This window comes from Vicia villosa, unplaced genomic scaffold (genome assembly GCF_029867415.1).
Source record: "Vicia villosa cultivar HV-30 ecotype Madison, WI unplaced genomic scaffold, Vvil1.0 ctg.001464F_1_1, whole genome shotgun sequence".
In the NCBI taxonomy this organism is placed as follows: domain Eukaryota; kingdom Viridiplantae; phylum Streptophyta; class Magnoliopsida; order Fabales; family Fabaceae; genus Vicia; species Vicia villosa.
The window spans coordinates 223,049-247,028 of record NW_026705626.1 but is presented as its reverse complement, the minus strand read 5'-3'; the positions used below and the strand labels follow the sequence as shown (position 1 = coordinate 247,028).

The 23,980-nt window shown below is 35.0% G+C and overlaps 2 protein-coding genes and 1 pseudogene across 3 annotated transcripts; 1 reads left to right on the top strand and 2 right to left on the bottom strand.

Moving 5' to 3' along the window:
- Nucleotides 1-1,417: 1,417 nt before the first annotated feature.
- LOC131635324 (MDIS1-interacting receptor like kinase 2-like) lies at nt 1,418-5,446 on the top strand (annotated as a pseudogene).
- A 4,505-nt stretch (nt 5,447-9,951) lies between these two features.
- Nucleotides 9,952-11,328, bottom strand: LOC131635335 (uncharacterized). Its single transcript, XM_058905951.1, has one exon. It carries the CDS (start codon nt 11,326-11,328, stop codon nt 9,952-9,954), a length of 1,377 nt encoding a protein of 458 aa, XP_058761934.1.
- Nucleotides 11,329-18,302: 6,974 nt separating this feature from the next.
- On the bottom strand, nt 18,303-21,943 carry LOC131635308 (uncharacterized). 2 transcript variants are annotated; one of them, XM_058905922.1, is made up of 5 exons: nt 21,789-21,943; nt 21,565-21,695; nt 20,154-20,288; nt 18,948-19,135; nt 18,303-18,824 (listed from the first exon to the last, which is right to left on the bottom strand). In XM_058905922.1, the coding sequence occupies exons 2-5, from the start codon at nt 21,621-21,623 to the stop codon at nt 18,619-18,621; spliced, it is 588 nt and encodes a 195-aa protein (XP_058761905.1). In that variant the 5' UTR covers nt 21,624-21,695; nt 21,789-21,943; the 3' UTR covers nt 18,303-18,618. The 2 variants fall into 2 exon arrangements, with proteins under 2 accessions (XP_058761905.1, XP_058761906.1); XM_058905923.1 differs by having other exon boundaries at nt 21,565-21,669; nt 21,789-21,920.
- Between the last annotated feature and the right edge of the window lie 2,037 nt (nt 21,944-23,980).

The window sequence follows — 23,980 nt, the reverse complement described above, 5'->3', positions numbered from 1 at the left end:
AAGCAATTTGGAGTAATTTTTTACTTTTGAGATATCAAAACCCAAAAATTAAGGTGCTTGCCTCTTGCAAAGAAGTTTTAAATCGGGAGGATTCTAGGTGGTGGAGGGACATTATTCTTAATGATTTTAAAGAGGAAAGCTATGTTGAAGGTTTCTCCGATTGGGTCGTTTGTGACTTTAAGAAAGGTAATAGTATTCTTTTTTGGCATAGTATTCTTTTTCGTATTTGTTCGATCTCTCAACCAATAAATTTTGCGCGATTAGTGACGTGCTCTCTTAGAACAATGGCGCCCATTTTTGAAATTTTAAAGTTCTCTTCGGAAGCGACGTAGCCATTCACGGGAGGGGTTCAGTTTTCGAATTTCATATGAGGAGGTTAAAGGAGACTTTGAGCGACATTGTTCCGGACACTTCGGCTAGTGACGACTTCCATTGGAAACTAACTACTAATGGTTGTTTTTCGGTAGCTAATGTATCCAATTTGGTGTCATATGCAAAGGATTTAACTTGGCCAACTTCTTCTATCAAATTGTTGGAAGTCATTTGGAAGCTTAACATACCGAAAAAGATTAAGATTTTCGGTTGGAGATTTTTTATCAATAGACTTCCTCTAAAAGACCTTTTGGCCAATAGAGGCTTGCCTATTGCTACTTCTCTTGATTGCTTGTTTTGTACTAAACATTCGAAAACTTTAGAACATCTCTTCTTCCAATGTTTAGTATCGAAAGGGGTTTGGGAAAGAATCTCCCTTTGGTTGGGAAACGATGTGGAGATTTCTTTTGAAGAATTCAAGAACTCCGGTTGCATTCAAGACAAGGTGAAAGAAGCCAAGACTAAGCTAAACTTAATTTAATTTGGTTGGCTTTAATTTGGAGCATATGGTTAATGAGGAATGTTATTGTCTTTGATAATGCCACTTTTAGCTTCGAAGCGGTAATATCCAACATAATGTTTTACTCTTGGAGATGGATGTGTAATAGTGTTTCCGATCCTAGGCTCATTTTTTATGATTGGTATAAATTACTTTGAACTAGTTCAACTCTTCTTAAAGTTTTTTCGATGTAAGGGTTGCACCCCTAGTGCGATTTCTAATATCATTACCTATTAAAAAATATATTAGAAAACATGTAAAGTCCTAAACAAAAATCAAATTTGTGCCAACAAAAATAACACCAAAACCACGAATTCGAGCAAACAAATGATCTTCTTGTAAAACAATCATAATCACACCATTAACTCTATGTGGACCACATCATGTGATTTTTCTTCTCTCAATTTGACATTTGTGCCTTGTAAGAACATAGATCCTAGTTGGATTCTAACGGCAGCATGTGTTTAGCAACTCTAAAACTTAAAACATGGATTTTTTCTCTCTATATAAGGAATTAAAGTATTACCATAAAGGCAATATACTCAAACATGACAAATCTTCAAAAGGCTATTGCTTTTCTCTTTTATATACTTGTTATATTTTTGCTTCCTTTGAAAATCACAGCATCACTAAGAACAGAAGCTGAAGCTCTTGTCAAATGGAGTCTATCACCTCCTCTTCCTTCATGGTCACTCTCCAACCTTATCAACCTTTGCAACTGGAAAGCTGTTGTTTGTGACAATTCAAATATAACTGTCTCAAATATAAACTTGTCTAATGCCAATATCAACGGAAAACTCTCCGACTTGGATTTTAATTCTCTCCCAAACCTTACCCTCCTCAACCTCAATGGAAATAGGTTTGGTGGATCAATACCATCAACAATTGGCAACCTCTCCAAACTCAGTTTCTTGGACTTGGGAAACAACTTACTTGAAGGCACACTCCCTTCTGAGCTAGGCCAGCTAAGGGAACTTGAACATGTTAGTTTTTTCAACAACAGTCTCAACGGTACCATTCCCTATCAGGTCACAAATCTCCCAAAGGTAAGTTACTTTGACTTTGGATCAAATTATTTTGTATCTTCCTCTGACTGGTCTCAATATTCAAGCATGCCTTCCTTAAATTACCTTGGTTTGGAATTAAATGAACTCACTGGTGAGATTCCAAGTTTCATATTTGAGTGCAAGAACTTAACATACCTTGACCTCTCTCAGAACAAATGGAATGGTACAATACCAGAATCCATGTATGGTAATTTGGGCAAACTTGAATATCTCAATCTCACAAACTGTAGGCTAGAAGGAAAACTGTCATCTAACTTGTCCATGCTTTCGAATCTCAAAAATCTTCATCTCGGTAATAACATGTTTAATAGTCCTATTCCATCAGAGATAGGATTGATGTCTAGGCTTCAAATTCTTGAACTGATCAACATTTCGGCCCGTGGGGAAATTCCTTCTTCCATAGGTCAACTACAGGAGCTAGTGCATCTTGATCTCCGTCTTAATATTTTAAACTCTGAAGTCCCTTCCGAGATTGGTCTATGCACAAATCTAACTTTCTTGAGCTTAGCAGACAATAATCTAACCGGCTCTTTGCCTTTGTCATTAGCAAATTTGACCAAACTTTCAGAACTAGGATTGTCAGGTAATTCCTTTTCTGGTCAAATTTCTGCTTCATTGATCTCTAACTGGACTGAGTTAACATCCTTACAACTTCAAAACAACAGTTTCATAGGAAAGGTTCCTCCACAGATTGGCCTGTTGAAAAAAATTAATCTCCTTTTTATGTTCAAAAATCTTTTCTCTGGTCCTATTCCTGAAGAGATTGGAAACTTAAAAGAAATGTCACAGTTAGACCTTTCAGCAAACCATTTCTCTGGTCCAATTCCACGAACCATTTGGAACCTCCCAAACATAACAGTCATACATCTTTTCTTCAACAACCTCTCCGGAAACATTCCAGTGGATATAGGAAACTTAACCTCACTGCAAAATTTGATGTCGACAATAATAACTTGGATGGAGAATTGCCGCACACAATTGCTCATCTAACTTCTTTAGTTAGTTTTTCTGTGTTCACAAATAACTTCTCGGGAAGCATTTCTAAAGATTTTGGAAAGAATAGTCCTTCTTTGACTAATGTCTACTTTTCAAACAATAGTTTCTCGGGAGAACTTCCTTCTGACATGTGCAGCGGTCACAATCTAATAGCTTTGTCAGTAAATAACAACAGCTTTTCGGGGCCATTGCCAAACTCTTTGAAAAATTGTTCATCTCTTGTAAGAGTTAGGCTTGATGACAACAAGTTCAGTGGGAACATCACAGAAGCTTTTGGGATTCATCCAAATCTTACTTTCATCTCACTTAGCAGAAATCATCTCGATGGTTATCTATCTCCAAATTGGGGTAAATGTATCAGCTTAACTGAGATGGAAATGAGTGGAAACCAATTTTCTGGAAAAATTCCATCTGAGCTAAGTAAGTTGAGTGAATTACAATTTCTTAGCCTGCATTCCAATGAATTCATTGGAAATATCCCTCCTGAAATAGGAGATTTAAGTCGGCTCTACATGTTCAATTTGAGCAAGAACCATTTGTCCGGAGAAATCCCAGAGAGTATTGGAAAATTAGCTCAGCTTAAAATTGTTGATTTATCAGATAATAGCTTTAGTGGAAGCATTCCTAAAGAGCTCGGCAACTCTGACGGGTTAATAAGCATGAATTTAAGCCATAACAATCTATCTGGCGTGATTCCGTATGAACTAGGCAATCTGTTCTCACTCCAATCCATGTTAGATATCAGCAGCAACAATCTTTCAGGAGAAATTCCTCAAAATCTACAAAAGTTATCAATGTTGGAGATTCTCAATGTATCCCACAACAATCTATCTGGAACAATCCCACAATCCTTTTCAGATATGCGCAGCCTTCAATCTGTGGACTTCTCTTACAACCACTTGTCAGGTATGATACCAACCGGTGGTGTTTTCCAGACAGAAAATGCTGAAGCTTTTGTTGGGAACTCAGGTCTGTGTGGTGATGTGAAGGGATTAACATGTTCCAAAGTATTGTCTCAAGACAACTCTGGAAGGTCCAATAAAAAGGTACTTCTTGGTGTTACTGTATCAGTTGGTGGAGTATTATTTATAGGGATGATTGGTTTTGGAATCCTGCTATATAGAAGGAAAGCCAAAAAACTTAGTGAAGAATCCGAAAGCATTAAAGATAATGATCAATCTAATTGCATGGTATGGGGAAGAGATGGAAAATTCACATTTTCTGATCTTGTGAAAGCAACCAATGACTTCAATGAAAAGTATTGCATTGGAAAAGGGGGATTTGGAAGTGTTTATAGAGCAGAACTACCAACAGGTCAAGTTGTTGCTGTGAAAAGACTCAATATATCAGATTCTGATGACATCCCAAAAGAGAACCGCATGAGCTTCGTGAATGAGATAAGGACACTTACAGAAGTGAGACACAGGAATATAATAAAGCTTTATGGTTTTTGTTCAATGAGGGGAGAAATTTTCTTGGTTTATGAACATGTAGAGAGAGGAAGTTTGGGGAAAATGTTGTATGGAGAAGGAAAATTGGAGCTAAATTGGGGTACAAGGGTGGAAATTGTGCAAGGATTAGCACATGCAATTGCTTACCTACATAGTGATTGTTCTCCACCAATCGTGCACAGAGATATCACACTGAACAATATACTACTGGATTCAGATTTTGTACCTCATCTTGCAGATTTCGGCACTGCAAAGCTGCTTAGCTCTAACAATTCAACCTGGACTTCAGTTGCAGGAACCTATGGCTACATGGCTCCAGGTACACAATTCATTCAATGATTGACATGTATTCAATAAATTATGAAATTATTCGAGTTTTATTCGTCACTTATTTTAGAGAAGTCAAATTCTAATATATACATAATTTAGAATTTCTGGATACATACCTGATGGATTTGTTGGCTGGCAAAATTTGAATTTGCATTTTGCAGAACTAGCACAAACCATGAGGGTGACTGAAAAGTGTGATGTGTATAGTTTTGGTGTGGTGGTGTTAGAGATATTGATGGGAGCACACCCAGGAGAATTCCTGAATATCCTATACTCAAACAAATCTCTGGCATTAATGGAAGTGCTTGTGAAGGATGTTATAGACCAGCGGCTTCCACCTCCTACAGGCCAAATAGGCAAAACAATAATGCTCACAATGAGAGTAGCTTTGGCATGCACATCTTCTGCTCCAGAGTCTAGACCCATGATGCGTTCTGTTGCGCAAGAACTATCTGCGACTCCGCATGCTCGTCTTTCTCAGCCATTTGGTATGATAACCGTAAGCAAGCTTACAGGATTACAAAATTAGATACATCAAGGACTGTATAGAGGATTTTTAATATGAGATGTTTCCAAGAGGATTGAGGATATAAAGAATAAAGAATCAAATCTCATGTATACTAGATGTTGAATTACACATTCTCATGGGTAGAAATTTTAGAATGATTAGTCTAGTTAAATTTATAAATTTTAAAAACAATGTAATTTATATAATTAGAATGTTTTATACAGAAGCATGTTTTGAAATAACTATTCTCCTTCTCCAACAATATTTCAAAGAAGGCTCATCACAGATAACTATTATACAGAAGCATGTTTTATACTTACATATGATGATGTTCACACATGCACATCAACATTAAAACCATCTGTCCTTAAATAGTATGACTTTATTCCATTAAAAAAACTTTTTTTGTTTTTCATAAACCAGTTATCTTTTATTTTATTATGTCTTATGTTTAACAAAATGATAATGCTCTCTAATAAAGAATACACAAAGTAATATATAATGACAGAGAAAGAGAGAGCGATGATATTATTATTAAGTACTCAAAGCAAATGCATTACTTTGGAGTCTGGACTAATATACGAAGGTGCAACTATCTATTAATCTAGTTAGGCAAAAGAACAAACACATAGGACTCAATTTATTTTGTTCTATGTTTGCATTTGCAACCAAAATAACTCTAATAGAAAGCACCAACAGATTAAGACACCATTGAGACACCATAACTCTAATATAATGAATTTGACATGAACTCATAATCAAGAAGTTGTTCTAGGGAAGAAGAGAAAGAATCATGGTGATTGGTAGAGACACACTAAGAATAGAAGACAAATCACTCTTTGTCTCTAGGTTTTTCCCATAGGTTTCACTCACTTGTTACTTTCATCACAGAAAAAACTATTTAAATCAAGGATGAAAAATGGGTCTTGAAGCTTTGTTTCAAATCAAGTGAAAACTGTGATTCAAATCAATTTGGACAGAGCCAAAATAAAGCTTCGAGATTTCAGTTAATTCAAATCAATTCTTGCACTTGATTTAGATCACAAGTGTTGTGATTTGAATCATGTTCAATTTGTGATTCGAATCAAATGTCCAAAGCCAAATCCCATTTTTCACAAAGCCTCTGATTCGAATAATGTATTACACTTGATTCGAATCAAATGACTGAAAAACTAGATTTAAGAGCTTTGACTTGTGATTTAAGCTACGCCTGATGAAATGCAAAGTAGAAACTATCTAGGCTAAAAAAGACATACTATCAAGGATCATAACACTCTTATTAATCGAATAAGGAGGATTCTTATTGGTACAAAAACACATTAGCCGAAACGATTGCAAATGAAGTGCGAAACGAATAAAGTACAAGCACACAACAATATAATCAAATTACAAATATGTAAGTACTAAAAGTATCTATATCAAATTGACAAAAACATCAAAATACATCAGCGATACCATAAGATACCATGACCGCACTTTCAATCTCCCTCTTTTTGATGTTTGAAAAATTTGAGATATTATTGTTGATCAATTCAAGGCGTAATTTGGAACTTGATGCTTGGGATGAATATAGTGAACTAGTGTACATTTATTCACTTGAGTTGTAAAAGTTGTAAAGCTCCCCCTACATTAAACACTTTATGTGCGTGAATATTGATAATATCTCAATACATTCTTCCTCTTAGACATATAAAAAAGAGAAGAAAAAAACGCAATCAACTGAGTCTAAGATAGAATAAAAGCCAAAAACCGAATGTCATACTTTGTGAACTAAACAAGAACCAATTAAATGGCATGCGAAATTAACTATCACAAAATACGCAATTTAAGAGAAATAATCAAGAACATATAATATAGAGAATCATAGAGATATCATACATACGTGACTAAAACTTGTCACACGATACATAATCCAAAAAAGTCAAATGCGATCAAAATACAGTCAACCAGTCAGTCAAAATGACATAAATATCCAAAATATGCTAAATGCTAATGATATGCTATGAATGAAAATAAAAATAAAATCATGAAAATGCATCAGCATCAGATGGAGGAACATCAACAGCAGCAGTGGTAGTGGTGTCATCTGGAACAGAGAAAGATGGGTAAAGATCAATATCAGAAGGACCAGTATCAAACATAACATTCGTTCTACCCATATGGTCAACAGCAGCTCTGATAGACTCCACTCGAGCAACCACTTGAGCTTCAGACGATTCAATCTCTGTCGTCAGCTCAACCCTAAAATTAGTCTTCAGTTGTACCGACTACCTTCACTTTCCCTAGCCACTGAATCAATGCGTGCCATAATACGCTCCTCTCTAATTTGGTTGTCAGCCAGTAGCTTTCCGACCAATTTATCCAAATAGATTTCAACTCAACAGACAGAGAACCAGGAAAAAAAAAAAGAAGTAGTCTCAACAAGTAGATCCCTAGAAGGCTCCATAACCTTATCATCATAAACCTTTCGGCCAGATTCCTCAAGGTAGAAGTACGAACCATCTGTATTGTCCATGTAGTATCTATTTTGGACACGCCACTAATCCAAAGTTTTTGGTGCCTTAGTCAAGTCTTGCTCTTTTGACACAATCCCATTAAGTCAAATTAATTACTCATTTTGTGAATTTGAAATATTTTATGTAACCTAAAAAATGCTTTCTTAAATTTACAACATTTTTATGCCCGAATGCGCAACACTTACTTAATTTATAGCCACAAAGATATACCAATTACCACAAATCAAATGGCAGAATTAAGCAAAAAAAAGAAAAGGAAATAATCTCAATCGATTGTTTCTTTCATTAATTGATCCAATGCAACATTTGTATCTTCTCTGCTTCAATTTAAATGTCCCATTTTAGCATAGACTCTATGTTCACAACCAACAATTTGGCTAATGAGTAATCACTACTGATAGAAACAGATTCATTCTATTAGTTCTTGTGTAAAATGAAAGAGGCAAGTCAGTTGTACAAGTCGGAACTTACAATCTTAAGGTCATTTAAATTGTCTGCAACTGAGGAAGGTTTTCCCATACATGCAAGACCACCTTTGGTAGAAAGGAACAACACTATTTAAGAAGTTGTCGTCGAATTGGCTCGCGTCTAATTTAGTTTGTGCTTAGAGGCGTTTGATCTCAGCCAGGTGAGTTTCCAAATATTCTCTTCATGAAAAGATAGTAATGAGAATATAAGCAATACATGTTAGCTCATACACAAGCATTCTGTTCTAAATAAAAAATAGAAGCCAAATTCCAAATCAATTATCAGCAGTACCTTATGAGTTCATCAGCCCCAATTAATGAGAATCGATCAAATAGAAGATTAAGGCATTCATTATGAATCAGTTTAATGAAAACCCACTCATAAAGGAACTTGTGCTCCAAATACATTGTTCAGCACTCTAAAACACTCATCAATAGAATGCTAAAATAGATAATTTCATCTAAATGTTTGTTGCTTGATATATAATTACTTTCAAAGCAACAAAACTGATATAGATATGAATAGGAGTTAAAGTTGTCAGTTTGGCATGCAAAGTCATGTTTCATGTTCTCTTTGAAAGGTATAAGCCTGAAAAGTTCTACCTAGAAACATATAGATATGAATAAAAGGAATACATATCCACTTAAGCCATCTTTCCGTCTGCCTCAAAGTATGTGTCTTATTCCTTCTACCAGTGAGAATTTTATGTGAATTACCGCGCGAAATTCACACAAATTTGTATAATAAAGACCAATGGGAACCAGAAGCCAAAACCAGTTAAAAGGTTTCCGGGACTTAAATCGAACACGGCCAATCTGAAAACACAAAGCAGGTAAAAAAATTAACTAAAGGTGGAAAAGAAAAGTCTATCAGAATCATCCCACATAACAGGGCTTGAAAACGTCCTTAGTAGGCAACCAATTCGCACAAGACTGGAGACCCGCAGTTGCCCGCACAAAGCTGAAACAGCTCTAAGAAGAGGCCGTAGAAGACCAAAATGGCCGTGTGAATAGCCTGACCGAAATGGACTTTTCTTATTTTAGAGTCTTATAGGACATTGACTATGTATACCATCAATATTTAAGGTAAACATATAGCATTCTTCTCATTTTCTGTTTGCTTTTATGTCTTTGTAAGAAACATTTTATCGGGTCTGCATTACTATTTAATTCCAATGAATCACATATGCAAACATGAACATTACACCGCATACAAAATTAGACAATACAATGGAACCACCTATTAAGGAAACCAAAAACAAATGTAGCAGTAATTGTGCTTAGCCCTATTCAAAATCAATTTTAGCCAGCACCTTATAACTTCATCACCCACTCTAAACTCAATACAAGTTCCAAACAAACTCAATACAAGTTCCAAACATGCATGCATTTTTAATCATAACTCCTTTATTTCTCCCAACCTCATTCCTGTTCAAATTTATTAATATTCCTGTCAATCTCCCTCAAACCTACCTATCTTCTTGAGGTAAAGATGCATATATTTATTTTCATTGCTAAACCTTCTATGTTAGACTATGTTAGAGTAGAGACTATGTTAGACCATATCACTATGTCAGAGTAAAGAAAAACATCAAAATTTAAAGCTTTATATAAAAATTTAACTATATTTAGATGATCAAATTGAGGTTTACATAATTGTAAGTTGATATATTAAAAAAATTAAGTCATTTCTCATAGAAACAAATCTAAAAACAAAAACCATCTTATATTTAAGAATCAAAACTTCATCTGAACTTCAGCCGAACTTCAGAGGAGCAATTATCTTTTCCTAATGATGACCTTGATGAAAGCATTGAGACAACAACATCAGCATTCACATTATCACAGAATGCCAAATCGATCTTTTTTAGTTGTGTGCAGTTTTCAATCACGCTCATCACTCCCTTTTCTGTGACATATTCACACCCATCCAATGATAAATGCAAAAGCCCACAACAACTCTTTGAGATCTCATAGAGTGTTTCATCATCAACACTTGTAAAGGATAAGTTCAACACCTCTAGCTGCTGAACTACAAAGTTTATTTTTAGTCCTCTCATATTATCACCAAAGGACAAGTTCAAATGTTTAAGCTTCCAACATTTACTTAAAACTTGACAAATACCTTCTTTAGATATGTAGTCCTCATCCCAAGAACTTAAATCGAGAAGCTGCAAATTGGGAAAAACGGAAGCAAACAATATGAGGGTCTCGTCCTTTATCCATATATTGGAACACAGATGTAGAAACTTTAATTGAGGGTTGACATCAAAATCTTTCAAAATATCGTAAATTTTTACACTCTCTCTCCTAACATATATGTCTTCCATTGTAATTTTAGCAAGTGAATTACAGTTCTTAATGAAGGCAAACAAAGTTGATTCTGTGAGCTCGTAACATTTATTAAGGTATATAGATACTAAATCAGGAAGAAGTAAAGACAATCGGGAAACATCATGATCATTTAGAAAATCAACATCTTGAAGACCTAAATGTCGTATCCCACGACACTTGGATAACAAATCATAAATTCCATGGTAACTATAGCCAATACAATTTTCAAGAACAAAACTCTTCAAAGGAAGACCTTCTCTTGCAATAGAGTAAAGCAAATCATCAGATATTTGCGAACGCCGAAACTTAAGAGAATTCAAACCCTTCAAACTCATGAAAGAATCAATGTAATGTGAAGAAACGCAGTTTGCATCCTTGAGTTCAATTCCGAAAATAGATAACGATTTCAATGTTGGTCTGTCACGGAGAGCCAAAGCAATGGCTGCATTGTCGTCGAGGTCATGCGAGGAGGCGAACCAGAGGTCAAGAGAATGAAGGTTGGAGAATCTATGAAAAAAACGAGGGAGAACGCAAAGTTGTGGATAATAAATTCTGAGAGAGAATATGAGACGGTTAGTGATGGAGAGAAATTGTTTAGAGACGAGAGATAGGGAGGATTTGAAGCAGAGTTTGTTTTTGTCTTCGGTTTCATCGACTGGATTGATGAGGAATGAGAAGACATGCTCCCAGCAGTCATCTGGTAAGTAAAACTCACGTTCTGCAATTATAATTGAATTTGTAGAAGAAAGCGACTGTTGTGAAAATTTGACAAAAGTTCTCTTCTTCATGTTGATGAACAAGTGTGATTTGTGAAAAAAATAGGGGTGGCAACTCACTAATTTAATGAGTAAAATTTTAGGTTAAAACGGATTACCGCCGCCATTAATTTTTGTTTTTATGGAATAACCGATTTTTTTAAATCTCTAACCCACGTGCCAAACCAGTTGGCACCCCTAAATTCTCATTTGTTTTATTTTTAATTAAATTTTATATATTTTTAATTCTTACCTATTTAGTTAGATATTGGTTTCATTAGGAATGTTTCAATATAATTTTTAATATTTTTAAATTTTGAAAAACTATGCATAATATATTAATAAAATATTATATTGTATATATAAATAAAACCCGTGTGATGCATAATATATTAATAAAATATTATATTGTATATATAAATAAATATAATGTATGAAACAAATATATATCACGATATAATTTAATATAAAATTTAATTTACATAAAGCAAAATATTTAAAGCCACATAGTTGTTGATAAATAAGTAAACAAATAAATATTGAATATTACGAAAGACTTCTTTGTAAACAACATTTACGTTTCGGGTGTATCTTGACCTTCGTCATTGATTAGCGATATCTTTAATCCTTTCTTTGAAGTAACTCTGTATAGTGCCACTGCCACATATAGTTTCCCATGGAAAAAAATTGACTGGGGTAGGTACACTCCAACAGATTTAAGTGATTGACCTTGACTCTTGTTGATTGTCATTGCAAATGAAACCATTAATGGAAATTACCGACGTTAAAATTTAAAAGGAATTATTTTATCAGTAGGAGTCAACGATAACCTTGGAATAAAAATCTTCTGACCAATATTGTTACCGGATATAACCATACATTCAAGTATGTATCTTCCCATTTTTGTAATTATCAATCAAGTGTCATTGCACAATCCTAAAGAGTGATCAATATTTCTCAATAGCATTACTAGTACTCCAACCTTTAATCTTAACTTGTGATTTGGAAGTCCAGAAAAAACAATCATATTTAGAAATTCAGGATTGTGCACATCATATGGCATATTAAGGTTTGACTTGTCGTTACATAGTGAATCATAACTCATATAAGTTTTTTTTTCTCCAGGTATTAAATCCAGCGTATAATCATTAATTGCATCATCAATTGTATTCTTAGGAGCTAAAATAGTTCTATCCTAAAAAAATGATGGGTCGTGCATGTTTTGCAATAAATTACTTGAGTCAATTTAACATCAGTATCATTTATCCTACAAATATTATTATCAGTATAACTTTGAATAAGATTAAATTTGATAAAACCACTTTTAAAATGGTGAATTAGATAATAACTTACGTCAATTTGTACTCATTAATGTCTGGCAGATCATCATTCAACATCATTTTCAGATGGTGAATCAGCGACTTAGTAACTAAATCCCCAAAACCAAAATTTTAACGAGTTTAACTTTGAAATCAAACAAATAATCTATAAATAGATAAACTATTCAACCAAGGTAGAAATAAATGTTCCTTGGTGAATTTACAAAAATACCCTTCCAAAATACCACAAATGTCTCACTTGTAAAAGAACTTTTTCGAAAATATTGCGGCTAATTTTATAAGTGAGAGAAAGTGAAAAATACTATTTAGAGAGAGAGAGATGAAGAGAGAGAAGTGAGGTATGCGAGCTCATGATTCTGGATGTAAAAATATGCGGGAAGACATCTTTATTTATTGGCTAGAGGTTGGCACAAAAAAGGAAAAAATTTATGGCCAAGATTGATGAGCCAATCGATTGGCATAATCAACCAATCGATTGGTTGGCCTAAAACTAATCGGTTGATGAGTTTTAAAAGGAAAGAAAATATTTATAGTCATTGTCAATCATTAACAACTTGTCATAATGACTTAGGGAGCCATTTTGTGTTATCCCAATCGATTTCCATAAGGAGTTAATTGATTGGTAAGAATAAAAATTGACCAGAACTTTTTTAGCCAAAATAAAAAATCATCTGGAACGACTTCAAGACAGTTTTAGAAATATTTTCCTGATAAAAATAAGTTTAAAAGGGTGTTTTAGTGTGTATGTGTGTGTGTGTGTGTGAGAGAGAGAGAGAGAGAGAGAGAGAGAGAGAGAGAGAGAGAGAGAGAGAGAGAGAGAGAGAGAGAGAGAGAGAGAGAGAGAGAGAGAGAGAGAGAGAGAGAGATTAGCCATATAACTTATGAAAAAGCCCATATGCTTTTACAATGTTCACTCAGATAAATTAGGGTGAGCTTTCACAAATTAAGGCTTTGTCAGATATTTCAATCTTATCTTCAATCTTGTAGACACTCATTACTACAACAAGTACTTTTCACTATGATTGGATGAAGAATTCCACTACAAATGTTGGTACGTGCTAACGAAGTGGCACGTGCTAACGAAGTGTGTGGTAGTATGTGCACTTTTTACTAACACAGGATGAGGTTGGTAGTCGTTGTAAAATCACCACAATAGCGCGTAACATATCACTATGGTTGTAGAAACCAACTGTAGTAAAAGATGTAGGCCAGAGGATCAATACCCAGCACCTTCAATTTGAGAGATTTATCAACATTTCACCATGGTTGTATGTTTTAACCATGGTGAAAGATTTAGCATACAACTTTTCATCACGGTTATACCTTCCAATCGTGGAATGCTTATTCCTCCAACTGCTCACTAAACATATAACCTTTCAATCTGATTTAAAAATTAATAATATGACAGATAGAGTTATATTAGAAGAACAGTCGTGGAATGCTTATTCCTCCAACTGATCACTTACTTCATTCTATTTGCCAAAACTTTTGATATTACTTAAATAGTTCCTATCAAAGATATGGATAGTACTCTGCAATTTCCATTGGATTTTTCTTTTTTGAATCAACACTATAAATGAACAATTTGCACATTTAACTATTCTACTGTGTGCATGGAATTCAACCATCATCCTCAAAAGAACATGTTTAATTTCTTCTCTAAATTTACCCCGTCAAGACCTGGACTTTTAGACTCGTCGTATTCCCAAACCGCTTTACAAATTTCCTCTTCTGAAAACTCTCTAGTCAACCCTTCAATTTTTTCACCAATAATTCTTTTAAAGTTCAATTCAACTGGTATTAATCTCACTCCCTTAGCTGAATACTGATTTCGAAAATGCTCTTAAATGGCCTCTTTAGTCTCTACCATTTCATTCAGTCTTTTTTCAATTGATTCCTAACTTAGAATTTTACTATCCTTTCTTCTTTTGTTGATGCATCTGTATAAGTACTTTGAGTTGGTATCCTCATCCTTTATCCATCTTACTTTGGATCTTTTTCATTGAATGCTGCAATACTTTGGATCTTTTCCATTGAATGCTGCAATTTATTTTGATAATTCATGAATTTTTGCGACAGAGCTCTCCCTTAGTGTTTACTTCATCCTCTGAAAGACTTGCTTCTTCGCTCCTCCTCTCTAATTTTTTCAACTCTTCCACTTGCATTTCTTGCCAATGTTTGAGTTTATCAAACTGGGAAGTGGCTTCAGATAGTGTTGAATCCTTTATTCCCAACTCAGTGGAGCTTGTACTCTCTTTCTGAGCATGTGAGTACAAGTTGTTTAAGTTCAAATAAAAACTCCATCGATGGTGGTTGAAAGGAAATAGTCTAAATTGCTCAAGCCATTATAGCATCACGAAATGTTTACAATCACAGGCGACGTCACCGGTGCGTATCAATGCAGAAGTGCCCTTTCAACTTCCGACTGTTATCTCTATGTCAGTAAGGTGAAGTGGTGGCAATGAAGAACAAGCTAAATTGCAGTGTTATTAATTTGACTCTGTTATGCATAGCTTCATTATTTTGTTTGGTTTTGCATAGGGAATTTCTCTAGAGGTTTGATTAGATGCAATGCTTTTTGTTTTGCTATAATTTTGTTACTGATATGGCTGAAGCAGTTTCTCCAGATTTCTGTGATAGACACATAGTTTTGTATGACTGGTCTATTTATGTTCTCTGAAAGATGTCTCTCCACCCCCTTCAATGTAGGTGATCCACAAAACTATCCAAATATATCATGAGGTCCATACAAGACTTTATTTTGTATGTTATATTTTCCAATATAGTAACTATGGTGCTATTTCATATTGCTTGTCATATCTTACTGATACTTTATATTGAAGGTGTGTTTGGTGTCCGACACGACAATGCTTACATTCAATTTATTCATTTCCTCAAATTATTACTGGTTTATGATGTGTCGATGTTGTTTCTTTTTCAATGATTTCACTCATAACTTATTGTAAACCTGAAGTAGAATTACAACTAAATTTGAAAACTGAAAACATCAATATTATGACCTTATTCTATGATGTGTATATTTAGTGTTGCAATTGTCCAAGAATTTGCAACAATTAAATCCTCACCTGGGTGGTGGATCAGGCATACCTCCTCTCTCCCGCTCCACTCTGAATACCAAAGCATTAAAACTGACTAATATTGAAACATTTTTGTATCAAGATGTGTCTGCATTTAATATTTTTGGTTCATGATGAATTAGGTTTGCTCAACTTATAAGTTGAAATGTGGAGTAAATTGTCATATATTTAATATGTCTTGTTGAATGTAGCGTAATTAATTTGTTGGATGCTTCCTCTCTAACATAGAAATAAAATTTTTAGTCTTACTTTATATTCAGGGAGCAACAGCAGTTAGGACCTCTCGTCTTGAAGAACCCATAATGCGAGAGAATCGACATGTTGATCGGTATCAATTTTTGTGTATGATTCAATTTTTACTAGTTTATTGGTTTTTGTACTTAACAGGATTGCTGACCATTCTATCGTTTCTAGACAATAGAGGGGGAAGGGTCATGGTTTCCTAACATTATATTTTATATTAATATGGATTATTTTGAAACAAGTTTGACCGTTGTTAGCCAAAATCATTTTAGGGACACAGAAGAGTTGTGCGAAAGGGTGATCATGTGGACGATCTAGCGTTAAGGCTAGGGACCATGATCATAGAGAGAACAGGAACCACATAGACAAGGACAGAGATAGGAATAGGGACAGAGGCAAAGGTAAGGATAGGGAAAGGGAAAAGAGATCCCGGACGTGATCGTGATTGTGGTCGGGAACGTGATTGTGATCTAGAGAGGGATCATTAACGGGATGTAGAACATGATTGTTATTGCGAAAAAGATAAGGATTATAAAGTTGGAAAAACTGATCAGGGACGGTCCCTTCATAGGGGAACTGATTATGAACATGTTGAATCTAAACATGAGAAGTAACTCCATGGTTAAAGAGAGCTAGACTATAAACCTAATCAGTGTGGGCGATACAATCAACCTGGGCATGGACATAAACTTGCAGATCCTAAACATGATCAATATGACCATTATGACTTATGAGCATCAGAGAGGACGGGGCAGTATGATGAAGGAGACACCCATGACTATTGCAATCAACCTCCTGATCCTGATATGATTAAAGATTATCACCCCACCAAAGTAGCAAAATCTAAATCAGAAACTATGATATGGGTTGTGATTATCATCGCTCGGAGAGGTCTTGTAACACCCGAGGCCGAAGAAGGCGAGGGGTGGTTGCACCGCATGGAACACCTGAGGCCAATGGGGGCTAGGGTGGTCGCCACATCGGAATGAGAGGAATCCTGATGTCGTGCAGGTATGGGACTGCATGTTTGAAGCAAAGCTTATAAGGATTGATGGGTACTACCTATACCAATAAGATGCATCTTCTTTTCGGGAGCCCGTTCCGTAAGAACTCCACAGTTAAGCGTGCTTGACTTGGAGTAGTATTGGGATGGGTGACCTTCTGGGAAGTTTCCCGGAAAGCGTGCGAGTGAGGTCAAAGCATGCTGAAAAGACCCGTGTTGGTTTATGGGGTCAGTCGATCATCCTGAAAGCAGTCTGGGGCGTTACAAATGGTATCAGAGCCATACCTCTCCCAGTACGATGTGGTTCGAGGACGAACCATGCGGAAGCTGGTGGGCATGTAACACCCGAGGCCGAAGAAGGCGAGGGGTGGTTGCACCGCATGGAACACCTGAGGCCAATGGGGGCTAGGGTGGTCGCCACATCGGAATGAGAGGAATCCTGATGTCGTGCAGGTATGGGACTGCATGTTTGAAGCAAAGCTTATAAGGATTGATGGGTACTACCTATACCAATAAGATGCATCTTCTTTTCGGGAGCCCGTTCCGTAAGAACTCCACAGTTAAGCGTGCTTGACTTGGAGTAGTATTGGGATGGGTGACCTTCTGGGAAGTTTCCCGGAAAGCGTGCGAGTGAGGTCAAAGCATGCTGAAAAGACCCGTGTTGGTTTATGGGGTCAGTCGATCATCCTGAAAGCAGTCTGGGGCGTTACAGGTCTCATTCTCGAGAATATGATTACCAGAAACTTGAGCACCATACTTCTCAACTTCACTGGTAAGAATGGAAGGGCTTCTATAACACTATTTTGGTACAAATTCCAATGGAAGGGCTTCTATAACACTATTTTGGTACAAATTCCCCATTCTCGAGAATATGATAACAAGAAACTTGAGCGCCATCGCTAATAAGAATGGAAGGGCTTCCATAACTACTATTTTGGTACAAATTCCTTTTTGCAAATGTGACAAAAGTAAAAAATTGTATGGGGTAACCAATTGTATTCAAAATATAATTTAACCAATATTTTTGGAACACTAGCTAGTAAAACCCTTGTTTGTTTAAGAGTAAAATTACTCTAATTTTTTATTATTATGATTTAATCATTATTTTCTATACAACAAATTTATTTTCTTTTTTTTGTGCTTAGTGTGCAAATAATGCAAACATTCACCAACAATATACCATAGAAACAAGCTTACTAGTATGCGGATAAAAAATTCTAATTATGATATTTCAAACAAAATGAAATCAACTCAAGAGTGTGAACCAATTTCTAAATGATCTTCTCTAAATTAAAGTAGAAAACAAAAGTACAAATGTGAGTCTTAAAAAAACAGCTACCAGTAAAAAGAAACGATACTGCAGAATAAGGGGAAATTACAACCCTCAAGCCAACATTTATTTTCAATGATGAATGATATTGACATATTACACCTTAAGAAACATTAAAATTTATCCCTTCCCAAATAAACAATACCTCATGTAAAAGGTTAAAAACCAGAAGAAAAAAGATTGTTTATAGTTGAAAGAAAGATTTCCACTTATGCTTACAATTATAATTCTATTGTTTTGCCTCATGTAAAAGGTTTAAAACCAGAAACAAGTGTTTATAGTTGAAATATAGATAGCCACTTAAGCTTACTATTGTTGATTGGAACTCAACTTCGCCTCTGATCTATCGGATGGACAAGCGACACAGTCGGTGCAAGCAATAGAAGGAGACAACTTGGGTGAGAGATTAATTCGTAATGTCTGATGCTTCTCCTCGTTCCCAGGTACATGGAGGAGAGCGTCCATGACTAAAATTTCCCAATCACGAGGAAGAAAAAAAGAAGACCAAGAGTCATCTGTTTCAAAGAAGCCATAGCAAGCAACCAGATTCATTTAGCATCATGGTAGTAATAATTAGTTAATTATAGACAGAAGTAGTTGGCATTCAAATTATTAAAATGAAAATTCAAATTGCTAACCTCCATTGCGGACTGCCTTCAGCTGTAAGACACCTGAGCCTAGTGGTCCAGAAACGGGAAATGAGCAAGATACAGATTGCCTCTTATGAGCCACTGCAAGAGATGCATTGTACCATGAACCTTTAACAATTGGTTCTCCAATAGCATCTATTATTGCCTGGTTCTTGCTTACATCCTCCATGGCCTTGCTGCAGATTACACGGGTTATACTTTTAGAAGCTGCCATGGGGAACAAATTTTCAATTTTGAAATATAACGAGCAGTAGTTGAGAATCCTTTTTTATAAGTATTGGTAATAGACTAATAGGGTTTCAGAAAGTTTTCATCTTCGAGATGCTTACTATCCAATATCTACTGAGAAAAAGATGAAAGCAGATAGAAATAGTAATAATATTCAATTTGAGGGATAACGACAAAGAGTTTGAAAATTGTGATATACCAAGGTCACCTAGGGGTTATTATAATTGACGACAAATTACAAGGATGCTATAACTGTAATACTGGAAGTTTGTATAAAATGACTAGAAGAAATGTCTTAGAGCCCCTTTAGTACCAGCAAATATTTCCTATTTTCTTCTATGTTTTCACTGATTACAAAGATGCCACATTGTTTTCACTTTATTTCCTATTTTTAAAGTTCTCTAAAGGAAATTGTGAAACGAAAGGAATGTTACAATTTCTTACACAAATCATTGAAAACAGAAATAAAGTGAAAGCCAAGTGATACTCTTGTAATTTAGTGAAAGTTGAAAATGAAAACAGAATTTAGAATTATTCTTAGTTTTCCAGATCTGATTAGCATGCACTGCTTTTTTTTCTATTGGGTGAAATTAAAAAACTATAAAGTAATGTTGAATCGAAAGATAAGTACAAGCTTGGATGCTGAACTTACCTATCAAATTTATTTTGCTCTGGATATAACCATCATTACTATTAGAGATTGTCATGTAGAAGGAGATAAGTGGATGTTCAACTTTCAGTTCTAACCAAAAAGATTGGCACTCTTGAAGAACTTATGGGATTGGAAATACCGTGGACAATGTACATAAAATTGTATGGCCTATTTCGGGCTTCTTATTATTCTAAAGTCTAAATCACAGAATGTCAAAAGCTAAGACATAGTTTTTAAGAGTTTTTCATGCATGCCAAATGTATTCCTGTGAGATTAAAGTAAGAAAAGAATAACACATAAAACTTGATATTTACCTGCTACAACCATGATAGATAGAAAGGTCGTCAAGAGCACTCAGAGCAACACCGCCTGTAATAGTAATCAAAACAAACGACACTGCTTTACGGGCAAAATATTTACCCTGTTTTTCATCTGCATCCTTCACGGCACTGCAAATTAGTTAAAATTGGTAGTTACAATCATGGACCATTCATATTATGATTTCAATTTCAACAAGTAATGGTAAAGAGTACTTTTATGTTTTTCATTTCTGAACATTTTCAGCTGAACTTGAAGAATAAGTATTTTAGCTCTTTTGTGTTAGGACTCAATTTACTAAATCATCAATCAGTCAATTTACCCTGATTAATGTAAATGATAACTTTCCTAACTAGAATCACATAATCTGATCATTTTATTGAGCTGCGAAGATTGACATTTTGAAGTTAATAGTGAAATACTAGAATGAAATACTCTTCAATAGGTTATAGCTACCACAAATGTAATAATCTTCTATATGGGTATAGCAGTGAACTTGTTCGCAGTTGCCCAAGAATTCCATAGCAATGCATTTTTCTAAAATAGCAATCAAAGCTACTATCATGGAAAATTATGGTTGCCGATTTTCATATGGGGAAAAGTTTTGTGAGTTGTCAAACCTATTCTCAATTGGTATTTTCCTCGTCTTCCCTTCTAGAAGTAATATCAGGTTTATTTTCTAGGAAAATGACCACAAACTGTGACCTCTATCACTTCCACCAAAGGACCCAATGCACACCAGCATCTTGTACAGCCAACTTTGGTGATTTCTTACAAGCTCGCCACTCTCAAACTTCATGAACATGCGTTTGATGTCTAACTCTCAGCAAATTATTAAACAAATCCTTTGTTGTTTGGGGTCAGTCACTTCACTGAAATCCGGGATTCATAACTATGCTTGTCCGATTTTCGTAGAATATTTCATGAAATAGATTTTTTAAAAGTTCAAAAGGTTACATGAAATTGCAGAAAATAGGGGTTTGATTAAATTATGTTATGCAACGGTACTACGGCGTATTGTGGAACAAAAGTGTTTTTTCAAATTCTACAATGCTGTAGTGTTGTGCCGCCGCTATTTAACAAAACTACATCAAATACATTTTTCACCTATTTTAAATTGAGAACTGCGTTAAATTCTGAATCACTAATTATTCACATAATGGCTCAAAGCTTCAACACGCAAACCCTAGCAAATTGAAACAAATATGTTCCAGAACTACAAATTGAACATATTCCACTCAATTTCATCCAATAATTTTGTAATTATTTTCAACTCTACGCAATCCTAACATTTTGCAATCTTGAAGAACATACATGTAAATTCACCTCTAATATATTCACAAAACTGAAAAAAAATATCGCAAGCTTTGAATATCAAGAATTTACTAGAAGCAAAATATAACTTACCTGGAAATGTTAGGTTTAGGGGAGAGTTTAAGGAAGGAGCTTAATCTCTTGGCCAACATGATCGATGAATCAACAAATTTCGATTCCGTGAATCGCCGAAACGAACTAAGCAAAAATTGCGATGTTATGTTCTGTTGCGCAAGAATCAGAAAATTATAAAATAAATTGGAGGGAGATGAAAAAGAATTATAACTAAATAAATAAATAAATAAACCCTAAGTTACCGAGAAAGAGGTGGTGCGAAAGAGTGCAAGCAAAATCTTCACTCGGCAGCTACAACACTTCTGTTAGCGTATTTTGTTCTTCTTAACGGATTTTAAATCACGCACTAGAGAAACCTTGGTGGTTGGTCACTGATGAAGCGCTCAAGTTGATACACGCAGTGTTTTGGAATAAACCGGACCGGATGGTCCGAACCGTCAGCCGAACACATGAATAATTCGGTTCAGTTTTCAGATAGGATGTGCAGTTGAACAATGCCGGTTCGGCCGGTATGACGTCACGAAACCGGTTCGACTCTGAAGGAGATCACAAAATAAGAAGTAAGACATGATGAAGAAAAAAGATACCATGGATCAAGAAAAATCATCAACATCATACATAATAACCTTCACTAGGAATTTTTTTTTTTATAACCACTAGTTTAGTCCGGTTTTGGGTCAGTTTTGACATCAAGTGATTTTAGCTCCCTTTCGATCGTAATAGCGGGAATTTAACTATGGTCCTCTCTACCAAGTTCAGCGTCAATCACCACTGAACTAACTAATGATTGGTTGATCCATTTGTGAGTAGCTTGTAAATTGATTAAATGATCACAAAATATAAAAAAAATCAATGAATTTAAATCTAGAGTTAAGTGAAAGATAATTTATATTTAAATGTGTGTTTAACTTTTTGGTGATAAAAATTAATTTTAAATGAATTCTCTAAAATTGTTATAACTAAAAGATATTTAAAGTTAAAATAATTTATATTTAAACTTTTTTTTAATAATGATTGATAAATAAATAAAAGGAAATGGTTAAAAAGGGTAGAGGGGACAGCCACCAAGATCCTGCCACGAAGAAATAGACCTAAAAAATAGAAAATCTAACGTATTCTTTACAAAATATGTCCTTGAACAAGCAAGGATGGAATATAAATAAGATGAATAAATAAGATTAAGATTTATGTTAGCAAGTGCGCACAACTCTTACCCTTCCTAAAAATACGAGAGACTACAAAATTTCAATTAGTGACTATATTCATACAATTCACTCATTTATTTTTAATATGCCAAGGCAACCAAAAAAAGAGACTTAAACGCCTTTACCATCGCCATCGAATCAAATTCCAACCAAATATTGTGTCAATTTTTCTCATCGGCGAACTCAATTGCAAACATTGCATTGGAAGTTCAGCAATGAGAGAATTGGACATACCCAAACCAACAGCAAAAGCTCCCATAAAACCTCCATCACTATTTCTCGCAATCCCTCCAGACGTAGAAAGATCAGAAGAAGAAACAGCAGCACCATCACAATTATTTTTAATGGTCTCAAACTCCTACATATCCAAAAAAGATGCATCTGTGATACTAGCAGCAAGAGCAACAGCCTCCAAAATAGAAGAAGTGGAAGAAGTAATACTGAAACAAATATTTTGAAATCTGACCTTGTTACGGGCTGACCTGATGGCATTGAAAACAAAAAAAAAAAAACTGCAACAATGTTGGTGATCTTGCACTGGCCTGAACCACTTTTATTAAAAAGTTTTTCCGCTTCTGACCAGCCAAGAATAGGGCTCTGGAACTTCAACTTTTCCCCTAACCAATGCCAAAGTTGAGCAGCAACTTTACAATCAAAAAACAAATGACGAGATATTTATTCAACCTCTTTACAAAAATCACACCGAGACAAAAAAGCAAAGTTACGGTGTTTTCATTGCTCATCCGTGAACACCTTGTTATGGGGAAGCTTCCACACAATGCACGACTTTATATTTATGAAAAGATAAATTGAAAAATAAGTTTTAACATAATGTTATATAATATTATTTATATGCAAGTTTATAAATTTTAGTTTTAAAAAAATCAATTATAAAAATTGTAATCGATGCATCAAATACGTCAAAATTAATTTAAGACCACTAAAATTATTTATTGTATAATCACCTTAAATCAGCTCAACTAAGAGTTGTTCAAGAATATCAAGTGCAAATGTGAACGTGTAACATCTCACTTATTGATAGGCATGACAACGGGTCGGGTCGGGTGCGGGTTTCACACTACCCAAATCCGAAATCGATACCCGGACCTAAACTCAAATGTTGTTCGAGTGGCAAAATAACACTCACGCCCACATCCGTTGAGTTCGGGTTTTTTTCACCCGAACCCGCAACAAAATATATAAAATACATTTTTTCTATAATTTTCCAT